Source organism: Cyprinodon tularosa, unplaced genomic scaffold (assembly GCF_016077235.1).
Source record: "Cyprinodon tularosa strain WSP-4 unplaced genomic scaffold, ASM1607723v1 ctg151, whole genome shotgun sequence".
NCBI classification, from domain to species: Eukaryota; Metazoa; Chordata; class Actinopteri; order Cyprinodontiformes; family Cyprinodontidae; genus Cyprinodon; species Cyprinodon tularosa.
The window spans coordinates 212,090-237,916 of record NW_024038343.1 but is presented as its reverse complement, the minus strand read 5'-3'; the positions used below and the strand labels follow the sequence as shown (position 1 = coordinate 237,916).

At 38.5% G+C, this 25,827-nt stretch overlaps 1 protein-coding gene across 1 annotated transcript in view; it reads right to left on the bottom strand.

The window, feature by feature from the left end:
• Positions 1 to 25,827, bottom strand: part of LOC119779778 (ubiquitin-conjugating enzyme E2 E2) — a 62,518-nt gene that overhangs the window by 10,573 nt on the left and 26,118 nt on the right. The window contains exon 4 of the mRNA XM_038279556.1: positions 6,156 to 6,288. Within this exon, the coding sequence (XP_038135484.1) occupies positions 6,156 to 6,288 (133 nt within the window). The remainder of the gene's footprint in view (positions 1 to 6,155; positions 6,289 to 25,827) is intronic.

The window sequence follows — 25,827 nt, the reverse complement described above, 5'->3', positions numbered from 1 at the left end:
CCCTGCAAACAACATCACACAAAGCAAGAAGAAGAGGCCTTTTTTGCATAAACACAGAGCAGAATTATCACAAGTTGGATTTCCAAATCAAAGCCATGTGTGTCAAAAAGCTCCACAACTGATCATGTAAAGCTCAAAGCAGACCTTTATTATTAATATACTCTGAAGAATTATGGTTTTGTGGTTATCACGATTTTGTGTCCTTAAACCTTAGATTTCTGGAAAAAAAAACAACAGCAAAAAAAAAAAACATCAGATCAGTTTTGTTTTTGACAGCCATCTCATATTTACTCTTAATCTTCAGGATGAAATTATTATTAGTTTTCACATTTTAGCCATTACGATATGTGATAGTTTTACTCGGTTTTAGTCAACCAAAACTTTAAAAGGTTTTAGTCTAGTTTTAGTCAGTTTTATGTTGCAAAAAAAAAGTTAACCTTTACAATTTCGAATAACAACTAGATTCTGTACCAGACTGACAGCTCATGCCTAGATACAATTGCTTTTTACAGAATCCTGCCATGCAGTAAATCATTGCTGTTGGGCAGAAAGATTTGATGCATATAATTCAAATATACTTATCTATGAATGAATGCCCTACTTTATAAAAACGTGAAAATTGCAGATCTATTTCAACATATTGGAGAATATAGCAGACAGACAAGCTAACAAAATGTACAATAAAGGAATGGTTTTAGAAATATAAGATTTCCATTCAAGAGCAAACACTCCCTGATCTACTATGAATTATGCATTACACACAGATCAATAAAATCTTCATTACTCCAAAAAAGCAAAGAACAAAAACATTCTTCTTTCTACTTTAGCAATTTTGGCTTTATGTCTTTAAATTTCCCCTTTGTTACCAATGCTCAGGGGTCAAAGTAGATTTAAATTCTAAGGATTTTGATATTAAGAAATACAGATAGAACCTACATAATTGCCTTGTAATGCCATGGCAATCCAGACCTAAATTTAATGAAAATATAATGCATTTGCATCATATTTTAATATGATATGATATATTTTAATATAATAGATAGAAAGATCCATCTACCTTTCACCTGGCTCTTTATCCAAAAATAACAATATGTAATGAAATATTTTCTTTGGATATAATTTTGGTAGAAATTAAAGAACATTTAGTATGACATCTTGTAAGCTGGAAGAAATAAAATCTTGATAGTTAGACAAAGGGATTTTTTATGTTTGCAGAGGATGATCAGCCACATATAGTTTATTAAGTAGCGAGATCAGGAAGAGCCATACTGCTGAGAGCGAACCATCGCTGTGGTGCGAGAAGCGCAGACTCACCACAGATTTCTGCACAAACACAGATGGAAGAGCAGAGTTTGTCAGAGTTTAGTACCGGATGATTCTGGGTTATTTTCTCCCCTGCTGCTTCTGCCATGATCCATCTGTGATCATGCAGAATTTTCACCGCTGCACGCCAGGTGGGCACGACTGATACTCCTTAGCTTGTCTAACAGATTACAGCACAATAATGTATTTTAAACATCTGACCGACCACCCGCTAACATTTTTTTTAGTATCTGCTCGTCAATAAAAAAGGTCACACCTATAACTCATCATGTTTTCGTCATCAAAGATCCATGTTAGCTCGTCAGTTTTCATTATAGTCATGAAGAAAAGGAGCGTAAACGAAATAATCTCGTCGGTGCTGATGAAAACAACACTTCATCAGAGATGTACTGATCTGAGGCTAACTAATTTCTAAAAAAGCATTTTTAAAAAGCTCAAACTTTTTAATAATTTTTGCATATTTAGATAATAGAAAAAATACTTTCTTCTTCTCACTAGATAAATAACAAAAAAAGTTCAAATACATCAAAAATATTGACAGCAACATAAGATTGTTTCCTTCAAAACCGTTCAAAATCACAAATATGGTTTTGGATTAAATATGAGCTAATATGAGATAAGTGCATAGGAGTAAAAAACTGGCAATAATGAAAACCTGACTTAAAAAACTGGATGCAGATTTGCCTGTGTGACATTTAAAGTAGACTTATTTTAAAGTCAGGGTGAAACATCTCTAAGCTTCAGCATGGTCCTCGGATGAACAAAGAGAAACTGATCCCAGATCAGGTCTCATTTCTAAAACATTACCCTGGATCCATACTGAAGGTGTAAACCAAACGGCTAAAATCAATTACTAATTTTATACCATAATCATACAGAAAATCCAACACATTTCCTCCATAGACCAAAGCTGTATCTCATAGTCTGGTGCACAAAGCTCCATCTCTTTACGCCAACATTCAACAAGAAATGGTTAATGAAAATCACCACATCAATGTAATTTTCTGTTAAAAGCCAGATGATCAATTTCAGTTAGTGGCCAACTGCAGCGAGGAAAGCAAAAAATGTAGTCTAACTGAGGAAGAAATAGAGGTGTCTTGGTGAGTGAGGTGGACAGTTGAATAAATAGGTTTGTATTATTAACAACACTTTCAGAGTTGGATGTTTGGCCTGATCAAATGACCACTACATTATCTGGCTGTTCCTCTCTGATTGATGGATGAATTCACAGAATTATCTTGTTCCTAAAAGTTGTTTCAGGCAGAGAGTGTATTCATTTTTGATTATGTTTAACATCCAGTGGGGGAAATTATGCTGGTAAGAGCTGTTTGCAAAGAACCACAGACTGGTTACCTGCCTTGATGTATTAAAGGAAAATTTTTTTTCTACCTCCAACTCATGAATATATTGTAAATACCTGAGTTTGTATATTTCATTGTGTCACTTTAGAACGGTTTACCCAGCTACCCTTGCTTTTTCCTACATCAGAGTGGTCCCTTAAAATGTGTTTACTCATATTTACCTCAAAGCGTCCAGCATACCTAAAGCATCCACTGCACACATAACAGCATTTTAATGTTATTTAAATGTTTACAGCAATTAGTGTAAATTCCTCACACTTTGTTACATTTACATTGATCTGTCGTACACTTCAGTCTGGACGTCAATATTTTAGATAAAAGCTGCGTACAGACTGTTTTTTTTCCTTCTAAATGGGACAGGACAGCTCAGACCCAGCATATATCACACTGCAGTTACAGATTTGATGAAGTCGATTAAAGGTTAAACTTTCATATAAAGTGAAAATAAAGTCTGAGAGGAATTATGATGCAATTTGGCTTCAGTTCCCCATCATAGCCACCATCTGTCAACTGCCAATCTTTCCTGTCTCCAAAACTGCATATCTTACACAGATGGGTCAGAGTGGGTGTGAGGGACCACATTTTTTCACTCTAACTTTGTTCTTTATAGATCACAACATCTGTGAGGACGTTAGCAAGTTTCAGGCTCTGCTTTGTGCACATGCAAGCTTTATAAAGGAGACCTCAGAACGGGTCAAATGTAAAGTCATCCGACTCTGGTCATTGGTCGATTTCTTGATGCATCACTTGTTCATTTCTTTTGGATCCTGGAAATGTAAAAGAAAACACACACGCCTCACTTTCTTTCTGCCAGAACTTTGGAAAATGAAAACGGAGCATGATCTCATCAGTTTAGAACCAATATTTTAAAAATAAATCCAGCATTTCTTTCTTACTGCCTGCATGCATTTACTATTATAAACATTTTTTAAAGTTTTGCTGTAAAGGAAAAGCAAAATAAGGAAGAGACTATAAATCAAAATCCAGTGCATATAATAGATAAAATGTAGGAATTTAGTATGCAGATTAACACAATTAGGGTTGTTGAATATGAAAATATATTCCATAGATCCCTGGTCTAAGTGGTTTACTCCGTAGCTTGTGGAAGTAAGACATGCAACTATCCAAGTTGCACTTTATTGCATCTAAATTTAAAGGTACAATTTGTGATTTTCAGCGACATCTAATGGGTCAGACTGCAGGAGTGAGCCCAAATTGGTGGTCATAATGAAAACCGAGACTGGTGTACATAGATAATTTTAGTAATAGTATTGTATTAGTCTGTGTAGGACTGTATAAATATCTATAACTTGCTGCAGTCCCATTTGAGCATAATGGCGATCTCTATAGTCATGAGTTTTTCAGCTCTGCACTGCTGTAGCACAAAAAATGTCTGCTTCACAAATGCGAGCCAACCCCTATGTAGTTATAAACAGCTATTTCTAACATAAGGCAAACATAAAGATTGAGACTTCCAGTTCATAGGTGATAATAAATCACTTACATATAGATGATATGTTAACATTTACATCAGTTAATTCCATCCAGTTTAGGGCTGCAACAACGAATCGATAAAATCGATAAAAATCGACTTTTAAAAGCGTTGGCAACGAATTTCATCATCGATTAGTTGTGTCGCGCGATTATTGCGTCATCCGCCGCGCCGTCATCACTGCCTCTTGACTGAAAGAGGAAGAAAAAAAAATATGGCAGAGCGAGTCAGCGCCGCAGGAGCAGTGTTGCCAACTCAGCGACTTTTCAGACCCCTCCAGCGACTATTTTTCAAAAAAGCGACTAGCGACAAATCTGGCGACTTTTTTCGGTTTCACTGGCGGCTTTTGGAGACTCTTACGTGAAAGCATGTATCGTTCCTACTCTGCCGTGGGGCGCCTCCCCCCGCTCCCGCAGGAGTCCCTCTCAGCTGCATTCAGAGCCTCAGCGTCCAGACTGCAAATGAAGCGCGCATGCACCGGGATTGACGGCGCAAATTGATCACAATAATTAAAATAGCCTGCGCTTTGTAAAGCGAAAAAAGTGATAACATGCAACTTTTTTCAAAAGAAATTAACATGGCACGGAACCACCATGTTTGTTTGGTTTTAAAGTGGGGAAACGTAACGTTAGTTTCTCAGGTAGCTCATCTGATGCTTTCCTTACCGTGTTAGTAGGTTACAGACAGTGATAAGGTTGGCTACTTATTTTACTTTTAATTTCATTTGAATTAGCTTAAGCAGCGTTTACATTTACTTTATAAATAAATTAATTTGCAAATTATGAGGGCAAGGCTTTTAAAGTTTAAATCTTCTGGCAAAGATAAAGTAAAGAAGATCCTGCAATTTATGGAAGTAAAGCAGAATAAAATCCAGCAAGATCAGTAATATGTCAATTAATTATATGCCACATTCCCATGTAAATATCTGTCTTTGGAGGATGTGTTTTTTACCACCCCTAGTTCTCTCATTTTTATTCCAAATACAATTTATAATTTGAATCACAGGGCTATTTTTATCTCTATGGTTCAGTATTTTCTCAAGTAGCAACTTTAACTGCTATACTTTCCTGTCTTAAAAGGCAGAACTCTTCTAGTCTAAAAAAAACTTATTTGTTGAAATGGGGGGGCCTATTGTTTGAACCCCTTAGAGGCTTTTAAAAACAAAAATGTCTTTTTTTGCGCTTTATGAAACAAAGTAGCCTATATTTTGTGGATGTACAGCTACATTTCTCATGTAAGTTTGCGTAGTTTTAACACAAAAATGTATTTTTCATATTGCACCAGTACAGTTAATGAGCAACCTGTACTTGTGTGCTTGTTTGTTCTGTCTAAAATGTTTATTTTGGAATAAAGAGGTTAATATAAAAAATATTTTTTGTCCGATTCATCGATTAATCGAAAAAATAATCGTCCGATTCATCGATTTTTAAAATAATCGTTAGTTGCAGCCCTAATCCAGTTATTACACACTGGAATGTTTCAAACCACTAAATCATTGAATGGATATTTTTAGTATTACAGGGTTAAACACAGTGCAATAATTTCAGTTTATCAACCAATTGTTAAAAAAGCTTTTAAATGAACAGTCAGCTAACAGTAACTAAGACTGCAGCAATCCCTCAGCCTCCATCAGTGTATGGCAACAGTGGACCGTTTACTGAATAAATGTAATTGTGCAGCAATCCCTCATACTGAGTGTACATTTTGTGACAGTGGAAATAATTAAGGATCTTAAACAGACCCCAGCTTAGTGTGTGCAGCCATTTGCAGCAACTGACTGGGAGTCAAGGAGTTTTAAAGTTTTTGCAAGAAGTTCTCATAAATGTATTATTTTTAAAATGGAAAAGATCACAAAGAAGATCAGTCTTGCCGACATCTTTCGTTTCAGATTCCCCATTTTTTTTAAACCACTTCTACTCTCCAGACTGTATGGTTAAAAGCAAACTGACATAAATAACCCATGTCATAAATCCACTGACCTTGGGGGGTTTAAATGGGTAGTCTGGTGTGAATGCGATGTCAAGGAAGAAGACGCCTCCCTCATACACGGACCCTGGAGGGCCCAGGATGGTCGACCTCCACTCATAGATGTTGTCCCCTTTGGGCCCGGCGCTGTGAAACCAAAACAAAAGACTGGTTAGTATGTTAATCAGCAAACAGCATCGGAGACGACATCCTGCTGACAGATGTGGGGGAGAAAAAGGATCAGCTGGGGCCAGAAAATGCCATCTTCTGTTGAGTTAATGAAAAGATTTGTAAAATCACAGCAGTGGGAAGGATTTTAGTTTGAGGGTAGTTTTTAGCAAAGGATGATCAGCGATGAAGACTTAGATTAAGAGGTAAGATAACAAAGGTGGTAAAACAGGGGATTCAGACCACAGCATATTTGTTCCTAGTTTGATCATTTATGCTTTGTGAAGCCTTAAGGTCACATCTGCTACAGAGGAGGAGTAATTAATGCCATTTTCATATCAGGGCTCCCCCTCCCCCCCACATCCTGTTTATAGTGAGACCTTGATCTGGCATCAAGCCAAAAAAAGCCCGGGAAAATCTCCAGATCACCAAGCTGGGGACAATAAACAGTCCCTCCGATTTCATGTAATTAGTACGGATGGCGATCAAGTCAGACCATGGGCTGGTGGCAGATGTGCGGACACACTGGGCTGCTTTCACTCGAGGTGCTCAGATCACTGCACGCTTTATTCAAACCACATAACATGGTTAAGAAATTGCATGAATGAGAATGTCTGACTGCCTTAAAACCACTGCTACAACTCAGATCCCCCTCTGTGAACTAGAATTAGACATCTTTTTGTTTATTTAGTCCCAACACATCTATTAAAGTCAATATACTTTACTGGTTGTAAAGAACAGAAAATTATCTGATGTTTACAAAGTTATAACATTATTTAAGATCTATCCACACTCATGCAGCAGACCTCACTGTGTCCAAGTACACCACAGAGTTAGAATGAAGGAAGAAAAGGAGGTGCCATAAAGCAGGAGTTTTCCCCGTTTGCTCCTCTGGTGCATTCAGCTGTCTGTATACAACAACAGAAAGACCCTCAGAGTAGTGACAGTTGTTTTCTATAAACCTGGCAATATCCCTGCAGAACGATGACATCCGTCATCCTAACGCGAGGCTGCATCTGAATGAAGCAGAACTCGTGAAATCACTGGAGCACACATTGTACCTGTTCTACTTAGCTTTTTGCACAAAGCTTCATCACTTTACCCTTAGTTTAGTTAAAACTGTATTAACATGGGGGATTCTGTTGAAGTCTGTACTACAACCTTTGATGACATCAGAATGATCACACAACTGGGCTATTATGTTTATTTTTTTTTAGTTAGAAATCAATGAGCTAGAATTAGCAAATTGTAAATTTGCCTCACATAAAATGTCCTAAAGCAATGCATTAAAACAATATACTGACGTTGAAAGTATTTGCATTAGGGGCACTTTTTTTACTCTAAATGTGCGTGTGAACATAAGCCAGTGGAGAGTCATTTGTGCTAAGAAGACAGAAAGCATGCAAAGCTTTGACAGTTTATTCAGATAATTGGATCTTTACATCACAGATTTAATTTGTTTTGGCAGTCCAAAACACTGTTGTTTGAGCAGTCACCAAATAACTCCATAATTACATGTTTTGTTTTTCCTCAATACAGTCGCTGCTGTATTTCGTCCTGAACAGAGAGAAAAGTCTGAACCGAGAGAAGGAAATGACCTCCGAATAAAAGGATCTGTGGGCGCACAGAGGCACGTGTTGACATCTGATAGGCAGCAGTTTGGGCCTGTCATAACATCATAAAGCAAAGAGAAACCACATCATGAACAACTACTCATGTCCCTACATGATGCTTTTTAAGAGGTTAGTTCAGAGCAGGGGTGGTAATGTTTTCCTCAAGAGCAGAGATGAAGTAAATAGATGTTATGGTTTTGTTTTGGTCCTCTTTTTATAAAAGAAGTCACAAATCTAAATATTTTTGGACATTGCAGCATCTTTGGAGAAGCTCATGTGCAGGAATATGACCCTTGTATTTTATGGGAATCCAACTATGATGTGAGAAGAAAAAAACTGTCAGGACCTTGAAATGTCTGCTTCAAATGAATAAAGATTACTTGTTGTTATTGATATCCTTCACTATAGTAAATAAACTCCCTAAAAGGGAATTGTTGCTTAACTAGTCTTTTTTGTTCATTTCCAATCTATTTACACATCTGAGATAAACATCTGATCTGAAACATCAAGCCCAGACCAAAGAAGCTGTTATTGACTCTGAAAGCTCTCTAAAGACATATTCACACATGGCTGATGGACAGTACATAGAGACTGAGCTTAGGGTGCTATCAGCAGTTGCCATTTCACGTATGCAGCACGCAGCAGGAGCTTGTCCCTGTTAGGCATTTCTACCGGGTTTAGACAAAAGATAATGCAGGAGGCTGAACATGAATTCTCTGGTCAGGTACCTGCTTTTAACCTTCTATTCAAACATTTCACAGGCTTTGCATTAAACACACGTGCTCCATGATCAAAACAACATTTTACTCAAAGTATCTTGCAAATTTGTTTGTGCCACTGATCTTACATCACAACTAATTTTCTTCCAGGATTGATCTGCATTCAGCTCCATTTATTACTCTTTTGTCCCTGCTAATAGAAAAGCATTCCCACAGCATGATGCTGCCACTATCTTGTTTCAAACATAGAATAGTTTGTTTATGGTTTTCTGAAGTGCTTACAGAAATGATTTGTTTATTTTAATGAAACCTAGTTAGTAGTTAGGTAATTTCTGAAGGCACTTAATTGTTTCAAAGATCGACCAACCTCTATACCAGCACCTAACCCCTCCCACACCTAATATTTGAAAAATGTACCTGAAGGAGGCCATGCCTGAAGGATTAGGGAATGTGCGGGGTGTGAGGGATGCATGTTGTATTGTAGAGTAAATAAATGCTAAAAACACTAAAACTAGCTGAAGGCTAAGCTTATATAATCATTGCATAGCTCACTATTCCAACTCACCATGGAGGCATGTATGAAATTGAGCCGCCATTATACCCTAAAGCAGCAAAGCTACTGATGTCACCTCTCTTGTGCGAGGTCACCACATCTTTTGAGCCAAGAACAATGGCGATTCGAAATTAAAACGCAGTAGACTTAAACAGGAGCAACAAATGTGCAGCAAATTGTCAAAATACATCCACAGCATGTAGATGGCACTATAAGACATACATTGTGTAACGTTGATTAGCAAACAATGATTTAGGGGGTCTTTTGTCCTTTAACTAAAGGGATTAAATGCAATAGCCTCTTAGACTTTCTTTTTTTACTTTATAAAATATAAAACTTCCTTTAGCTTTCCCATTATGCACGTCTGTGAGTTTGACCTAATGAAATGCATTGATTTAGGTCATTTACGACATGACCATATTAGAACCAGTTAAATGCAGAAAGTATAACGCTTTATGAGTAGTAAATGTAGAGGAAGCTCTTTACAAAAGGCAACTCTAGTAGCCATCATGGCTGATTCCTCATTGCAGCAATCTTTTTTCAACGTTTCTCCTCTAACAGGACATTCACACTCTGCAGCACAGAAACCTGCTCACAAACTTGCGCAGCTACGTCAGCCCTTTTCTAACAGCGCCAGCCACTCCCTGCATGCCACATTACATAATCTGAGAAGTTCAAGAGCAGGAAGGATACAAACAAAGTGAACCTTGTGGCATGCTGCCATGCATAAAGATAACAGAAAGCAACCAAACTTTGAAATAAAACCACAGCTTCTGCTTACAGTGGCTGGCAAGGCAGAAAGGCGCTTAAATGGGTTAAACTGAAACAGACCTTCCTCAGAGAGGCTCTATGATGCTTTTAGTTTGGGCCGAGATCTAAAGAGATTTGAAACCCCACCACTATAGCCAATTAGAGTATGCTAATTTAAGTTTGATTCTAGCACTGAAACAATTAATCGGATTAATTGATTATTGAAATAATCCTCAACTCATTTAGTAACGGATTAATCGTTAACTGGAACATAGAGACCATAAAAAATGCCTTTAGCTGATATAAAAATCCACCTAGAGCTGCACTTATAGAATAGAAAAATCCCTTTCTTGTCCCACTGTGGGGACAAGCAGCAATTGTTATAGTAGAAGTGGTCACACAATGTGCACCTTAATAAAGTGTAAAAAAATAATGGATAGGAAAAAAAAAACAAATAGAGTATTGTACTGTACAGTGTTTTTACAATATAATATTTGTATCTGGAGAATAAAAAAACCATATGTGAAAAATAGCAACACCAGAGATGTGCAAAGAAAAAAAAAAGCATGTTATTTAACTGACTAAGAATGAAACTGTGCAAAAATCAGCATCAGTGTGACAACTTATTGAGTTTGTTGGTAAAAGTGATGGATATGGATAACTGTAATAAAAAATAAAATATGTAAACTTTTAGCATTGAAGATAAAAAAAATATTTTTCATCTGTCAGTTTGCTCCATCCAGAACTCAAGTTTAAATTTGTAAAACGTCTTCTTTAAGGAACCTTTTACTATCCGATTATTAATTGAAAAAATAAATTGACAGATTAATCGATAATAATGAAAATAATCGTTAGTGGTAGCCCTAATTAATTCATACATTTATTCTTAAAGTAACTTTATTTATAGGTTTTAATAAACTGCAATCAATGTTATTTACAATAACTTATGTTCCCCAGTGTGGTTTTCTCTTTTTTTTTTTTTTACAGACATTCAGCAAGAGGTGACAGTATCCAGCAATACACTGAAACTAACAAACAGGAAAGTGGTAAAATATTACTTCTGCTTTCCACCGTTTCACACTAATATGTTTCAGATTTTTTGTATCCACCAAAATTATTTTTGTCTAACATTAAAAAAGTGGTCATTAGTAATATTTTAGTGTATGAGGTAAAGCAAACAGACATCTGTAATGAGGGGAAATATTCATCAGGGTAACATGCCATTGTTTCAAACTACCAAGCAGACTTTCGCTGTAAACCCTCCACATCCGTCACAAGTCAATATTTACTTGTAATTGGACAGTTTGACTAACTGATCAATAAATGGTGTGAACGTTTTTTTTAAAGTGGTTAAAGACTGACCTTATCACCTCTCTGGCTCTAAATGACTTTGCTGAAACATTTCCTGCTTTTATCAACAACACAGACCGTGTCAAATATTGACTTAGCTTTGCAGCCCTGAAACACTCCAAAACAACACAGAAACTGAAGTTAATACTTTAAGTAACAGTAAACAACAGAAAATCACCCTGACTATGGTATTAAAAAGTTTTGATCATTCCAGTTAGGAATAAAAATCAATTTCGAGGATGGAAAATGTGCACAGAATTTAACCTTGCACACAATGACAGGATAAAGGTGAATGGGAACAGCAGACGACCTCACCGCTGTAGGATATCTGACAGCTACGCCAGGATTATGCATAAAGGCCAAGTCAATAAGGGACGCTCATGCCATCGCTGGCTGTTGCTCAGAGACGTGACCGGGCCATTCTTGTGTTGCTTTGTTGCAGCTGGTTTAGGGTTCATTAGTGCACCGACAGCCTCCCACTAGACTCAGTTTGGGGAGAGTTGAAAATATGGTGTCAAATAAAGCAAATGTCAGCTCATCTGTATTTGCAGGAGATTTAAGCAGCAGGCAGTGAGTGATGTGGGAAAAACTGCAGCTTAAGGTTATAATTCCTAAAGATTAAGCTACAACTCCCAGATAGACGCCTTCTTTTCTTAGAAACTCTGTTTCCTTTAAAGTCGTAGGGAAGCACATGTTCCAACTGTTGCATTTTCCAAATTCTCCTGAGTGGTGCACGACTTTACACGAGTGAATAAAGTGAATGTGATTGGTCGTTTATCAAGGGGGCGAGATTGTTGTGGCTGAAGGTTCACAAGCAAGTTTAGTTGTGGCTGGTGTCTTGCAAGCATCTTGCTAACTAGTTAGCAACTTAGTGCTAGTAGGTTCCCAATGGGAAATTTCATTGGGACCAAGTAGCACTAAATTGGTGACTTAGAAACAACACTGTCAAGGAACGCTATGGACAGAGGAAACATGCAAGAGAAGGAGAGTTTTTGGTCGGAGGTCGTGGTCGATTCTCCTCCATCATCTATTTTTTCTTTAGAGGAGGAAAGTGGGGACGAAGATGTTGTGGAAGACGACGCCAGGACAGCAGAAGCTTGGTTTGGTGTAGAAGGCTTACAGCCGTACATGTTTGAGCCCTTACCTCGCAACGCTGCCAGTTCTGTTAGCTCTACGCCTGCCGAAGACGCAGAAGTTCATCCCCGTGAACACTGGGACGTAACCTAATGGTAAAGTAAATAATTATTCTTATTTCAACCGTTGCGTATATTAGCTGCGACATATGAATCAAGATGCTATGACCGAAAAAATTGTAATTGACAGATGACCGTTAATATATGATTGGCCGAACGTAGGTGTACAAGCTGACGTATAACTAACTGGCCTGCATAACATAACGAAATAAAAACACAGATTTTAAGACATTTTTTTAAAAACAGAAATTTTCTATATTTTGGGACAATATCGTCAGATAAAGAGTACATTTATATACATATTTAAGCCAGAATTATTTGACATTTAAATATGAATTCCCTACATTTAAATTCTAAACGTCCATCTATAAAGTATTCCCTCCTCTTAAAATTGGACACAATGAGAAGCTGTTGGTAAAGGAACGTAACCCAACCACCAACGCCTATGAATTTTATAGCCTTTTACTTCAGGTTTTCTTCTCTGCCTCACAGCATGATCCTGCCACTGCCATGTTTCAGTTAATTTACAGTTGTTGCATGCACAGAAACACGTTTATAGCCATGGGCTCGAGGATCTTCCATGTGGCTTATGACAACTGCTAACTGAGCTTTTTATGGCTTCTGCAGACGATGTCACAGAAAGTGCTCTGTGAGACGCTTTAAGCATTCTGTTTTATAAGCTAACTCAGTGTTAAACTTCTGTACAACTTTGTCTCTGATGTGTTGTGGATTTTGTTTGCTCTTCATGTTGTCTTCTCTGATGTCTGCAGAACAGCTTTGTGTACACTGTAAAGGCAACTTTTTAACTGGATCTATATTAAGGGCAAGAATGACAAGGGGGTTGCAAACAAATTGGCGTTACTATTTAAAGATTTGGATAGAATTAAAAAATTATTAATTGAATTTCTTCTGCTTCATAATTTTGGGTTACTGTGGATTTGTCTATGACACAACATCACCAGAAAACATTAAAGTTTATAAGTTGACATAAAAACCAAAGAGTTTTACTACCATACATCATGACTCCACAATGTAATTCCTTTGCTGGTTTGTACAAAGTAAAGATCAATACAAACTTAACAAAGGGTCCTAGTATGAATAAACAACAATTATCTACCGGCTCCAATCCCTTAAGGAGACAAAGACGTATGATTATCATCCATCAACTTCCCAACAGATCTTTTTCCACACAAATGCATGACACAAACAGCTGGATCAGTGCGTCTTAAAGACTTTTATTAAGGGCTGAAAATGAAAAACAATAACCTCTGTGTAAACAGAGTTACATCTGCAGCCCGCTGTTAGCCAAATGCCTCATTTCAGTCAGTATTTGGGTCATTTGTTTCAGGGGTCGGGGATGCATTAGCGCGCGGGTGTCTGTGAGAATCTCACCACGGCCCTGTCCTCTGAGATTACACTCATGCAGGAAACCACTTCGACAGCTGGGCTGGCTCCTCCACAACAGAGCACCAAAAATAGAGTTTAACCACAAACACAGACTGCTCCCCTTTCTCTGAGCTCAGTTCCTTCCTCTGACATTTCATATGTTCATTTAATACAGAGAGAACAGGGCAGATTTTTAACCACGTGCAGGAGAAGCATCATTTATGGGGGGCTGCTTTACTATAATGTGTTTGAGAGGTAATTTTATGTCACACCAACGTTGCTCTACAGGCTTAAATTGTCATTTTTAAAACCCTAAGTCCTGAAATGATCTGTGTCGTGCTCCATGTTCACAGACAGCAGTAATCATTTCCATATATATTAAAATGACCTTTCCTTTCCAAGAAACTGTACTGTATGCTAGACTGAAAGGTCCTTGGCTTGTTTAATCATCCACACCGTCTTATTTCATTTTCAGCCCAATCTCTGGATTGGTACCAGAAGATAACCTTTATCTAATCTCCGCTACATCGGCGACACATCTCAGCGTTACCGTCACCCTGAGCCAATTCCCACAGACAACAAGGATCAGGTTAAATCGATGAAAGAGATGTAGTCATGTCTCTCTCACATTCATGAGGTTGGATAAATTCATTCTCTGAGATCAAATTTGCAAAGAAAAAAAAAGACTGAATTTAATGCCTTAAAGGGAAAAGGATAATTTAATTGAAGGATGCTGTTACGCAAAGTCATAATGACAAAGGAAACGACGCTGCAAGCAAGCAAATCTTACAGGGATAAGAAAGCTGCAGCAAACAGCAGAAACAAATGTGTTTTTGTCTCTTGTTTTTTTTTGACAATATCCCAGCCTTCAGTGGGGATAAATGGTGCCAGAGTGATGCTTCTGGGTGGTTTTCTGGGAGGGTCAGTTATAGTTTCTAACACCAGCTGAGGTTTTTCTCTACAATTTGGAAGCAGTTTCAACAATCTCAAAAATACATTGAAACCAGATGTTTGCAAACTTATTTAAGTCAGTTTGAAAAGAGTCCCAGTGCCTCCTCATCATTTATAAGCATCCAAACAGGAAGACAAGATGGTAAGCTAATTAGGCAAGGTAAGTTTTTTTCAACAGCAGAATTCAGTGGCAAGACAACTGATAGTGCTTTTCATGAGGAGAAGAAAGAAAAAGCACATTGCAGTGGCATAGCGGAAACAGGTTAAAGAAAATACATTAAAATAAGAAGATACATTTTACAAGATAAATGATTATGAAAACAGAAAGAAAGAATACAAACTAAACCTAATTACGTTTAGATAACACACTAGCTACGTTTACATGGACACAACTAATCGGATTGAAGGCCTGATCAGATCAAAAATGTTTCATGTAAACATGTCAGACTGAAGATTGTAATCCAATTCGGTCCGATCGGAAATAAGTTTAATTCCGAAAGAGAGAGGTGGTTTTTGCCGATCGCCATTCTGATTGGCGTCCATGTAAACACCCATTCGGATCTTAAGAGTAAAATAATCTTCACTGCGCATGTGTGCGACTTCAGCGTGACGTTTTTCCGCCTTGTCAACAACAGGAAACCACCGGTCGCTCTCGCTCTTGTTGTTAACAACATGGCGGGAGGAGTCTAGGAACGCCGACTTATACATGCAAGTTCATTTAAAGCTGCAGGAAGCAGGAATTTATCCTCTTTTCTCTCTCCACAGCCCACTTGCTCTCCCACGCCGGTTCAATCGCTCATTCTCTACATTTTCTCTCGGACATTTCGCTGCCAAGCGCTTTTTTCCTCCTCTCTCCGTTTTTCTTTCCGCTCGCTCCGAGCGCATCGTTTGTCAGGCCTCCCAAAAACCAGACGCAGACGGAACTGCCAAGTTTGGCAGGAAGTTCTGCGCATGCTTAAAAGATTTAATCTGATCCAACGCTTGGTACATGCATACACACGTCATGATCGGATCATTTCATTTAGTGTCCATGTAAACGGAGATTTTGAATTTCCGTTCAACCAAGGTTTGGATCGGATCGGGGAAATTTTGCGCATGTAAACGTAGCTAGTCAAAGGCCGCTCTGAACAAATGCAATGTTAACTTGGATTTAACGCAAACTGAGGGTTTAAGAGATTAGACATAACCAAACGCTGCTTCTCTCTGGTTCTAGGTATGTGGTGCAGATTTTAGCCGGAAGCCCTGAGAGGTCTGGGGGGTGGATCCACTGACGTCCAGTCTGTAATGTGTTTTGGAGCTCAGCCATTCAGTGATTTAGACACCATCAGAAGTATTTTAAAGTCCATTCTCAGATAAACGAGGAGCCAGATGAGCTCAGCTTTCTTAGTTTTAGTGAAGACGTGGGCAGCAGCATTCAGGATCAGCTGCAGCTGTCTGACTGACTTAAAGGAATAGTACACCCAAAACATGATTAGCCTTCATTTTCTACTCACCCCCATGCTGAACAAAACTCTGGAGTACTTTTTTGAAATCTCAAATGCATCTGGAGATCTGGGAGGCTTCTTGCTGTCTGCTGACATTCAAATAATGGAGGTCTATGGTGACCGAGACAGAAAGGTCCATAAAAGTCCACAAAAACGTGTCAACATTCCTCCATACTGCTCGTCCAATGTAATCCAAGTGTCCTGAGTGGGTAGCATCCAGAATTTACTCGAAACGAAGTCATTTAGAACGTTTTAGAGCCTAAACAGTAGTGTATAGGATTTCCTAATAGCGCCCCCATGCGCGCTCACGATTCTACGGAAGCCGGCAGACCAAACCGGAAGAAAGTGCGCATTCAGCGTCTGCTCTGCCGATAATGCAAGCGTAGAAGAAGAAATGTGCCGTTTACCTGTGCAAAGAAAGAAACAACGAAAGAAAAATGTCTGAGGACTTCAGTGTTGAGGAAGAGCATGAGTTCTTTGTCGAGCTGAATGCGCTGGTTTGGTCTGCCGGCTTCCGTAGAATCGTGAGCGCGCATGGGGGCGCTATTAGGAAATCCTATACACTACTGTTTAGGCTCTAAAACGTTCTAAATGACTTCGTTTCGAGTAAATTCTGGATGCTACCCACTCAGGACACTTGGATTACATTGGACGAGCAGTATGGAGGAATATTGACACGTTTTTGTGGATTTTTATGGACCTTTCTGTCTCGGGCGCCATAGACCTCCATTATTTGAATGTCAGCAGACAGCAAGAAGCCTCCCAGATCTCCAGATGCATTTGAGATATCAAAAAAGTACTCCAGAGTGTTGTTCAGCATGGGGGTGAGTAGAAAATGAAGGCTAATCATGTTTTGGGTGTACTATTCCTTTAAGGCCTGTGAAGACACTGTTGCACTAATCAATTTTACTCAAGATGAACACATGAACTGGTTTTTCAAGATCCTGCTGAGAAATTAGTCATTTAAATGTTCTTTATGTGATAGAAGGACGACTTTGTTTCTGTCTTTATGTGCCTCCAAAAGGTTCAGGTCTGAGTCCATCACTACACCCGGATTGGTGTTTTTTTTAACTGCATTAACTGAAACTCTAAGCTAACTTTTGAACTTTCTTCTTTTGGTCCAGAAAAGATACTTCTGTTTTGTCTTAATTCAGTTAAAGAAACCATGCATTTACCCAGGCCTTCCATGTGTTCATTGTCACCTGGTGACATTGTAATGTACAGTTCTATGTTGTAACCCATGCCATTGTAATATAATGAATTAAACCCCCTGAATTATATCACTATTAATCACAGTCAGTTGCTGTTTATAATTTGTGCCTACAATGAAATCAATTTAAAACTTTTTAGGGGAATAAAAAAAAATGTTTAACAAGGATTTATTTACCGTTAGAGCAGACCTGCCATTTCTTTTATATAAACTGGTTTAAAGTGGTTTAAATAGGCAATGTAACCAGAAGGTGGCAGTTTGGGATACAGGGATTACAGCTGTTTGCTTTTATTAAATGGAATTAGTTGTTTAATGCTAGAATTAACGTGATCCCACCTATCAATACTGGAAGCTCCTCAGCAACTGACGAACCAGTGATGACAATTTATCTCAAAGTTTGACCCTTCTCAGTATGTGCAACAGATTCTCTCTCCCTCTCAAACATTACCATGGTTTTGCATTAGGGAGGCATACTGGACTTGGGAATTTTGGGAATTTCAGAACGAAATATAATATAAAGCCAAACATTGTCAGTGGGGAACGTTACCCTGCAGTATTTAGAGAGTCAATCATGGTTAACTGTATTCCCAAAACAGCAAAGGAGTCTTCAGAAACATGTAAGATGGACAGGCCAGCTGTCATGTCCAGCTGCTCACAGCAGCTACTAGTTTTCTATCTGTATAGAGATAACAATCAAACCTGTATTTACTTTCCAAATTTACGCTGTTTGCTTACATTTATCTTGGAAAGGTAAGTAAAAGCAATAAAATGTCCTCTAAGCCCATGGGCTTGTATGGGCTACAAATACTCAAACAGATTATATATAGGTGATAAAAATGCTTCAGCCTGCCTGATTGTGTCTCTTATTCCTCATCTGTCTGTAGAAAGTGTGGGCTCAACATTGATACCTTAAATGGCTTTATCAAGAAGAAAACTTTGCTTGTTATATGTACCGTAATGTTTGGTGATCAGGAAAAATACCAGATTAAATGCCTTAGATAATGTTTTGATTTACTACTTCGCTGCTAAAACAATCTTTCTTTTGGCTTATTTTTCTATGTAGGCAGATTGCAATTACCATCAGACCAATTAAACTAACTACCTGAGAATTGAGGCAAGATGGGTGGTTAAGGTAACTCCTTGCTTTGTTTCCTCTAACACCATCACAAGTTTCCACTAACAATTAAACTCTTCGTGTTGTCTTTAAAATGAAGTCAAATTAAGCACAAAAGTTACAAAAAGCACCAAATTTGTTCAGTGTCATGTTGATGCTGGGTATTTTTGCTTGTTCATCATTTCCTGCCTTTGCAGGTTTGCTTTCTTGGTGCTTGACTTTTAAGGCGAGGAATTGTGCCATTTGTTAAACAATTGTGCTCTTCTTTGGGGTCTTTTTTTTTTTTAATTGGTTAACTTTGATATGGACTTCAGCAGATACCAGGAGGGCGATATTACCACCTTGATCTGCTATATCCTGAGCTTTTAAAGGGTCAAAGCCACATCTATCTACAGAGGCAACAGAAGTCCTTTGGAGTGTGCAGGACATTGCTTAAAACTTCTAATGGCACTGATGTGGCATCCATGTTTTTGAACTATGCTGTTTGCTGGGGGTGTAGCATCAAGTAAGAAGGGACTGAACCAGCTGCTTATGAGAGCCGGCTCTGTCCAGGACCAGCCTCATGACCTCACTGACAGGAGTGGGTGAGTGGGGGGAGTTGGCAAAGCCGACATCCTCTGTGGACAGCATTTCTCATTCCCTCCATGACACCGTGGGAGCTCTGAGCAGCTTCTTTAGCAGCAGGACTGTATGCTTCCTGAGCTCCTGCTGCCATCAGACTCTTTGCAACATGTGCAATAAATTATACAAGCCTTTTCAGGTCATTGCAATATCAATGTAAATGTGCAATATACTGTCCACTGAATGTATTCATGATACACCACTGGAATATGTGTGTTTAATCTGGACAAAGGCATGTGCATTTTAAGGCTTATAAATTCTAGTAAATTCCTTTCTCTTCGAAGTATTGCTTCTCTATTTCTTTAGGCACAAAAAAGGCGAAAAACTTATTTATATATATTTACACTTAATAAGATTTATATAATTAAAAATAAAAGTCCTGCTGTGATGAGAAACATTTCCCAGTGTGAGATGAAAAAAGGCCATTTTATTCTATTCAGTGAAAACAGAACACGTTTTACTAATGCTAAATACTACCTGCTAAAAATAGCTTACAGTGTACAAGTACTGATACTGATATATCATGAAGAATTGCCTGGACATCATTCATGCTCATTGTGCCAGTAAAATAATTAGCAACACTAGTTTTTCTTTTTTTAAGCATGAAAAGCTTTACAGGGTCAATAGATGGCAGTCATTAGGCACTACAGTGACACTCTCTGAATGCCAAAGCAGCAGACAGAAGGCAGGAATAACTTTTAAAATAAAACCCAGTCCAGTTGGAAACAAAAATACAATTTTTTCCTCCAGTAGTTGGACGGAAATATACATTTTCCAGGATTTCTGTTCACTATGAACCTTAAGCAGAATGCAATTACCATTAAACATAACGTTATTAGACATCATTTTTGTCTGATGTCTGAATTTGGTCCTTAATTGCAAGTAATTTTAATATCGCTTGATTCACCAGTATATCCAACATTTCCTGCTTTCCCAATACCATCCATCCCTATTTCGACATAAAAATTAATAAGGAGGGGGTGAAAAAAATAATTTAAACACGGTTACTAATAGCCTTTAACGAGTACGCTGAATTGGCTAAAATACAGTAAAGCTGTGCAAAAATCAGCCCCAAAAGAAAACTAGAGGTGCAGCGCTTCAAAAACAAACAAATACAACCAGAGCAAAAATTCACAAGGGACAACAACAAGAGAGCTATTCCTTATGAATTACTTTTTCTTTGAGGATATTAGCAGCATTATATCATATCTTAGGAACTGCCAGTCAATCATTTCAGTCCACTGTGGCACCAGACTGGATCAAAAACAGCTGATGACTCATTCAGATCATCGCCAGTTCAGATTAGATTCACCACAGTCGCTTCATTCCCCTTAATGTGCATCAATCTTGGCAATTTACACTCAGGTTCTCTTATTCACAGATCAAAACAGTAATGGAAGCACTGCTATTAAAGTGAGACATCACAAAACGACCAGTCCCCCCAGTCAAACACTGCCGTCTGCTACGGAAAAGGTAGTGTTACATTTATTTAATCAGACACGCTTTTGAAATGTAAGCAAAACTAAAAGCATACAGCCGGTGCTCTCCTAAAGCCGCATGTCACACAGCTAGCTGTTTATGGTGGGTAAATAGCTGCCAGAGCAAACACTGCACCCAGGGCCTGATAAATAAAACATACAGCAAATCAGTATGTTTTGCAGCTTGTGAATACCACAAAGCAGAAATAAAGCCATTATCTGCATTATTTGCAATTCCAGTTTTCTCCATGCAGGCTTCTTTCTTCCTAAGAGCACAGTCACTCAGCTCAGATCAGTGTGGCTGCTGCGGTTATCAGAAGAGGAACTTTAATGAAGCAATCTTCTTTTCTCCCAACCGTGAAAGAGCCCCAAGACCAATTACTGCACAGCCCAACAGCTGAGGTGACACCTCCTTCCTCTGTGCTCTTGTCTTATGCTCCAAAATGACATGGTTTGTTTTATAATCAGGCCTTTCACTGTTAAACAGCACAATGAATACCGCAATTACAGCCCGGAAAGTTTATCCAGCTTTGAGAGAAATGGTTGAGTAGGTGGATTCATGCTTTCTGAGCCAAAGGGAATAACACAATTTTATTCCCACTGGGGGGACAATCGTGCACGCTGGGCTCAGTTGATCTACAGAGCAGGGTGTATTGAAGTGAGGAAGAATATGTTGTAATAGAGAGTTTAAAGAAGCCGTCTTTTATTGAGGAAGTTTGTATTCAGTGAGGTTTGGAGTCGAGCTGTAAACAGAGCAGAGGACCTGTCTGTTATTTTCAGCTTTCCTTGGCAGTTCTTCAAAATGCTTGTGAGTTACAGCAGATTTTACTGAGGTAAGCATTTTCCTCTGCAGCAAGTGTGCAGCTGAATGCTTCCAGGCTCTGATGCATTGCAAAGAATCGCCTCCAGCAAGGGATTTAATCATTGAAATATACATCATTACCATAAAAAACATGGTTAGTATGAAGAAAGCAAAAATCCATGAGTCCTAACAGCTGCTCCTATCCAGCAAAGGAACATAACCAAAACTAACATTTGGACTACAACAAATGACTTAAAGGTTTGTAATATGTTAAGATATCTTCATGTGCTTCTCCCTTCCCTTAAACCCTATTCTAATCAATTAACACATTTTATCACTCCAAACCTAATAACTGGGAGTGTTACCCCTTAAGGCCACAGCTGTCATCAACCTTTGAGTTAACTGCCAATCAGTACTGTGAAGAAGCAACCTGTTTGAGTCCAAACTTTGACTAGACCATTTCAAAGCCTGCTCTGACTTTCCTTTCATGAGCTTTAGCTTATGGGTCATAAGGTCAAGTAGCCTAGTAAACTAGCCCCACTCGCCAATGGCCAAAATTGTTTTTGCCTGGTCAGGCCCTAGAACTGGCGGGCCAATCACACTGCAGACCTATGTTTTGAATTTCTGGATGCAAAGCAGGCGGGGTTTTGAGGGCGTGACGACAAAGCTGCGCAACGCTGGAGAAAGCACAGCAAGGAAGATGGCAACAACTATTGAACAGTTTTCATTTGACTCAGCTTTGGAATCCGTTTTGGAAGGATTAGACTTAAGGGTTTTCGTTGAAACGTGAGCAGGAAGAGGCTCTACGCTCATTAATTTTTAAGAAGGACATATTCACCGTTTTAACGGCAGGCTGTTTGTTTACACTCCCCCACCAGCTTTCTGTCATGCTTCCTACATCGCAGTCAGTTGCGCTCATTGGTCCCAGCTTTGGCCCATAATCACAAACATGGTTTGAAAGACAACGGGTTGTTCTCATCAACAATCTTCCAATGTCTCATTCATCAGGGCCAGACTAAACTACACATTTAATCTCACATTTGGTCTGGTTTATCAGCCTAAAAGTCGAGCTGTCTGGGTGCTGAAACAATGAAGACGCCTGAGATCAGACTACTATTACCAGGCTTGACATTAATTATTATGTTGTTTTTATAAAGTTAACCTTAATCCAAAAGTAACTGAACATAAAAGTTCCAACAAGTTACACATTGATCTCATTGGTCCAGTCCAAATGAGCCAGGTCTGGTGAATCATACAATCTGAACTTCACTGAGACAAGTGGGGCATTAGTGCTTTAGATGTTGCCATTGTGACCTTCTGGATGGGCGATCTGTGTGTTCTTGGAATAATTTTTGTAGGCTTGCTGCTCCTGGTCGTTTCGTGTATCGCTGGAGAAGGACTCTTACTGTGGTTTGAAGGTTTTCCAAAGGTTTAGAAATGTCCAGATTAACAGATGTCAAGAAGGTTGATTCAAAGCTGATCATGAATGGATTCTTTAAAAGCCTATTGTACTTCCTATAAAACAAGTTAAGACTCAGTTGCTCTATTGACTCTAGTTTTGTGATTTTTTCAGAATGAACCATTTGCAGTGCATTCAGTGCAAACTTATTCCAGCATATTTTCCACGTCATTTACGTGCTGTTGCTCCCTTGACATTTGCACATAATTCAAATGGCCAATGGGGAAAAAGCTTCCCTTCTTTTACCACATCAGATAGGAGGAATCTGTATTAGCTTTCCTGTTGTCTGCTCAACTGATGGACATGAAATTTTACTGAGCAAGCTATGCTGCTGTATTTAATGTAGGAAGCCTAACAACAGTGCCGGTGTCCCTAGGTTCACCAGATCCTCCCAATTTGGTGAGTTCAGGAGCTATGGCTGGATCACAGCCATCTGTGGTGCTTCCGTCTGACCCAGACCTGAAACTGTTATTCTTCTAGTGACGGATCACCCTGACAACAGAGGTAAGATGAGGAGGCATTCTGGAGCTCAGACGGGAGCAAGAGGGGTGCAGAGCAAAAAGGCTGGGAAGATGCAGGGACTGGAAACAGCTCTGGAACTACAAGCAGATGAAGAATGATTTAACAGTCAGTAATGGCTAAATTAAACCAGCTTTTTTTTAAATCACCCACAAAGCGCTAAAGAGCATTCCTTACTTAACCCTATGGCAGCATTAATATTTTTTTTTCTATTTTAAAGTAGTCAACACTGTGCTCCTACATTCCAACAAAAAATTGGCTGATGCAACGCAAATTGACAAAAAAGTTATGATTTTTAAACTAACTGCGCTTCCACCTTGGGCTTCTCTTCACTTTAATCGCATCGCTGGAAATGTGTCCTTCACATCTCTTTGCTCATTTACAGAGGGATAACATATAAATATTTGTGTTATTTGCAATCAATGTGGACACACCTAAAAGGATGTCACTTTTATAGAAAAAGTTGCACAATGATGCAACCATACCTCTTTGACCTTCAGTCAGACCCAAAATCAGAAAAAAGTGAAAACTCCAGCATAACCAGCAAGGATTTTTCTAGAAACAAACTGAGATTTGACAGAAGGTGGTGTGTAAACCAGTGCTCAGCACCTGTACCTGGTTACTAAATAGCCCTCTCTTCCCTCTTGTACGCTATATGAAATCGTAACAAGTCATGTGACTTCCTGTTTCCTACATCCTGTCAGCTAATACAAAACTGTTTCACAGCTGTTGGAGGAACCTTCATACAGATTTAGAAAGTTTATACTAGTAGGTTGCTTTCATGTAACATCAAATAGACAAAGAGCAGATCTGCCATGTAAGCTCATGTTCTGTTCATTTTATGGTTGCTGCAATTCTCTCTATATATTGTTTTATCTATAGTTAAAAAATGTATAGTTCACAGAACAAAACCGCAGTAAAAAAGTGGGTTTGAAATCTGCAGTAGTAGAAGCTGTGTCTGGTAATGGGATGTTTCTTTGTTTGGCTCCCTTTGTTGTTAAACACTTATTTAATTAGTAATGACCTACTGTAAGTCTAACATTGAATAGAATGTTTAAAGAATGACAGTTTGTGAAATCTATGGGTTCAATTGTCAACAAATCATGAGGTTCTGTTGAAAACTTACTCATCTTCATGAGATATGGGTCACATCTAACACATTTCTTAAATAGTCATTTATATCCATCTTGAAACGCTTTCTAAATTCCTACAATGTTTGCTTTCCACAATGGTACCGTAATTCAAGTTTACCTGCACTCCATCCAAAATCGCATGTAATCAATATCAGAAACCCAACTTGGTAGTATCTAAAAAAAGATTATGAGAAATAATTTGACCATTTAAGCAATTTGATAAATTAGATTTCCAAACGTCTTCCCTTTTGGTTGCTATTTAAACAGCTAACTGTTAAGCTCTGTGCTCCCACCAATACCAGAGACCCCTCAAAAGAAAAAAGCAGTGCTGTGGTGGTGAAGCATGCAACACATGTTCAAAGGATTTGTTCTTTGACGCGGCTGTAGCAGGTTCGAATCCCAGCCTGTTGACCTTTGCTGCATGTCTTCTCCCCCTCTCTAATCTCATTTCCTGCCTGCCCACTTTCAAAACTAGTAATCATGGCCAATAGAGCCTAAAACGAAAGAAAAAAGCAAGCTTTGGGCCAAATCAACTCTCCATGTAAACCAAGGTTTGTTCACGCTAATAATTTAGTGTAGTTTATATTGTTTAGATGGAAAGAAATTGTTGTTTCCAGCCATTTACTGTTCTGTTTTCATGGAAAACAGAATTAAAGGTATACGTAAAAGAAAAAAAAAACAACATTTGTTTTTGGTAACTTCATTTTGAAGTGTTGTACACCTAAATGGATGTTTAATGTCTAATTCATCCTGTCATGGTAGGAACAGTACTGCAGTAAATCTGTCATGGACTTTTTGAAGATATGTGATTAAGCTGAACTGGAACAGAAATTTAGTAAACTGAAAACAATTCTGAATACAGTTGAAGATGCAGAAACTGTATTTCTGGTTTTGCTATTAATAAGTTGAATATATTTTTTTATTTCTCCTCTTTAAGCGTATTGTTGTGGTCAATCACCTTCCAGTATGACTTTCAGAATCTAGAATCTGAAATAAAATCTTTATAGTTGAATAGGAAAGCCAGTGGCTACACAGGATTTTCTCCAGCATATTCTGTCACAGCTATGCTGAAATGAGGCAGATATGCTCATTTTTAATTAACACATTAGCGCTTTGACTGACACCTGGGCCACCTCCCCTGGTGTTCTGTCCAAAGCATTTTAGCACAGCCACTGGATACAAT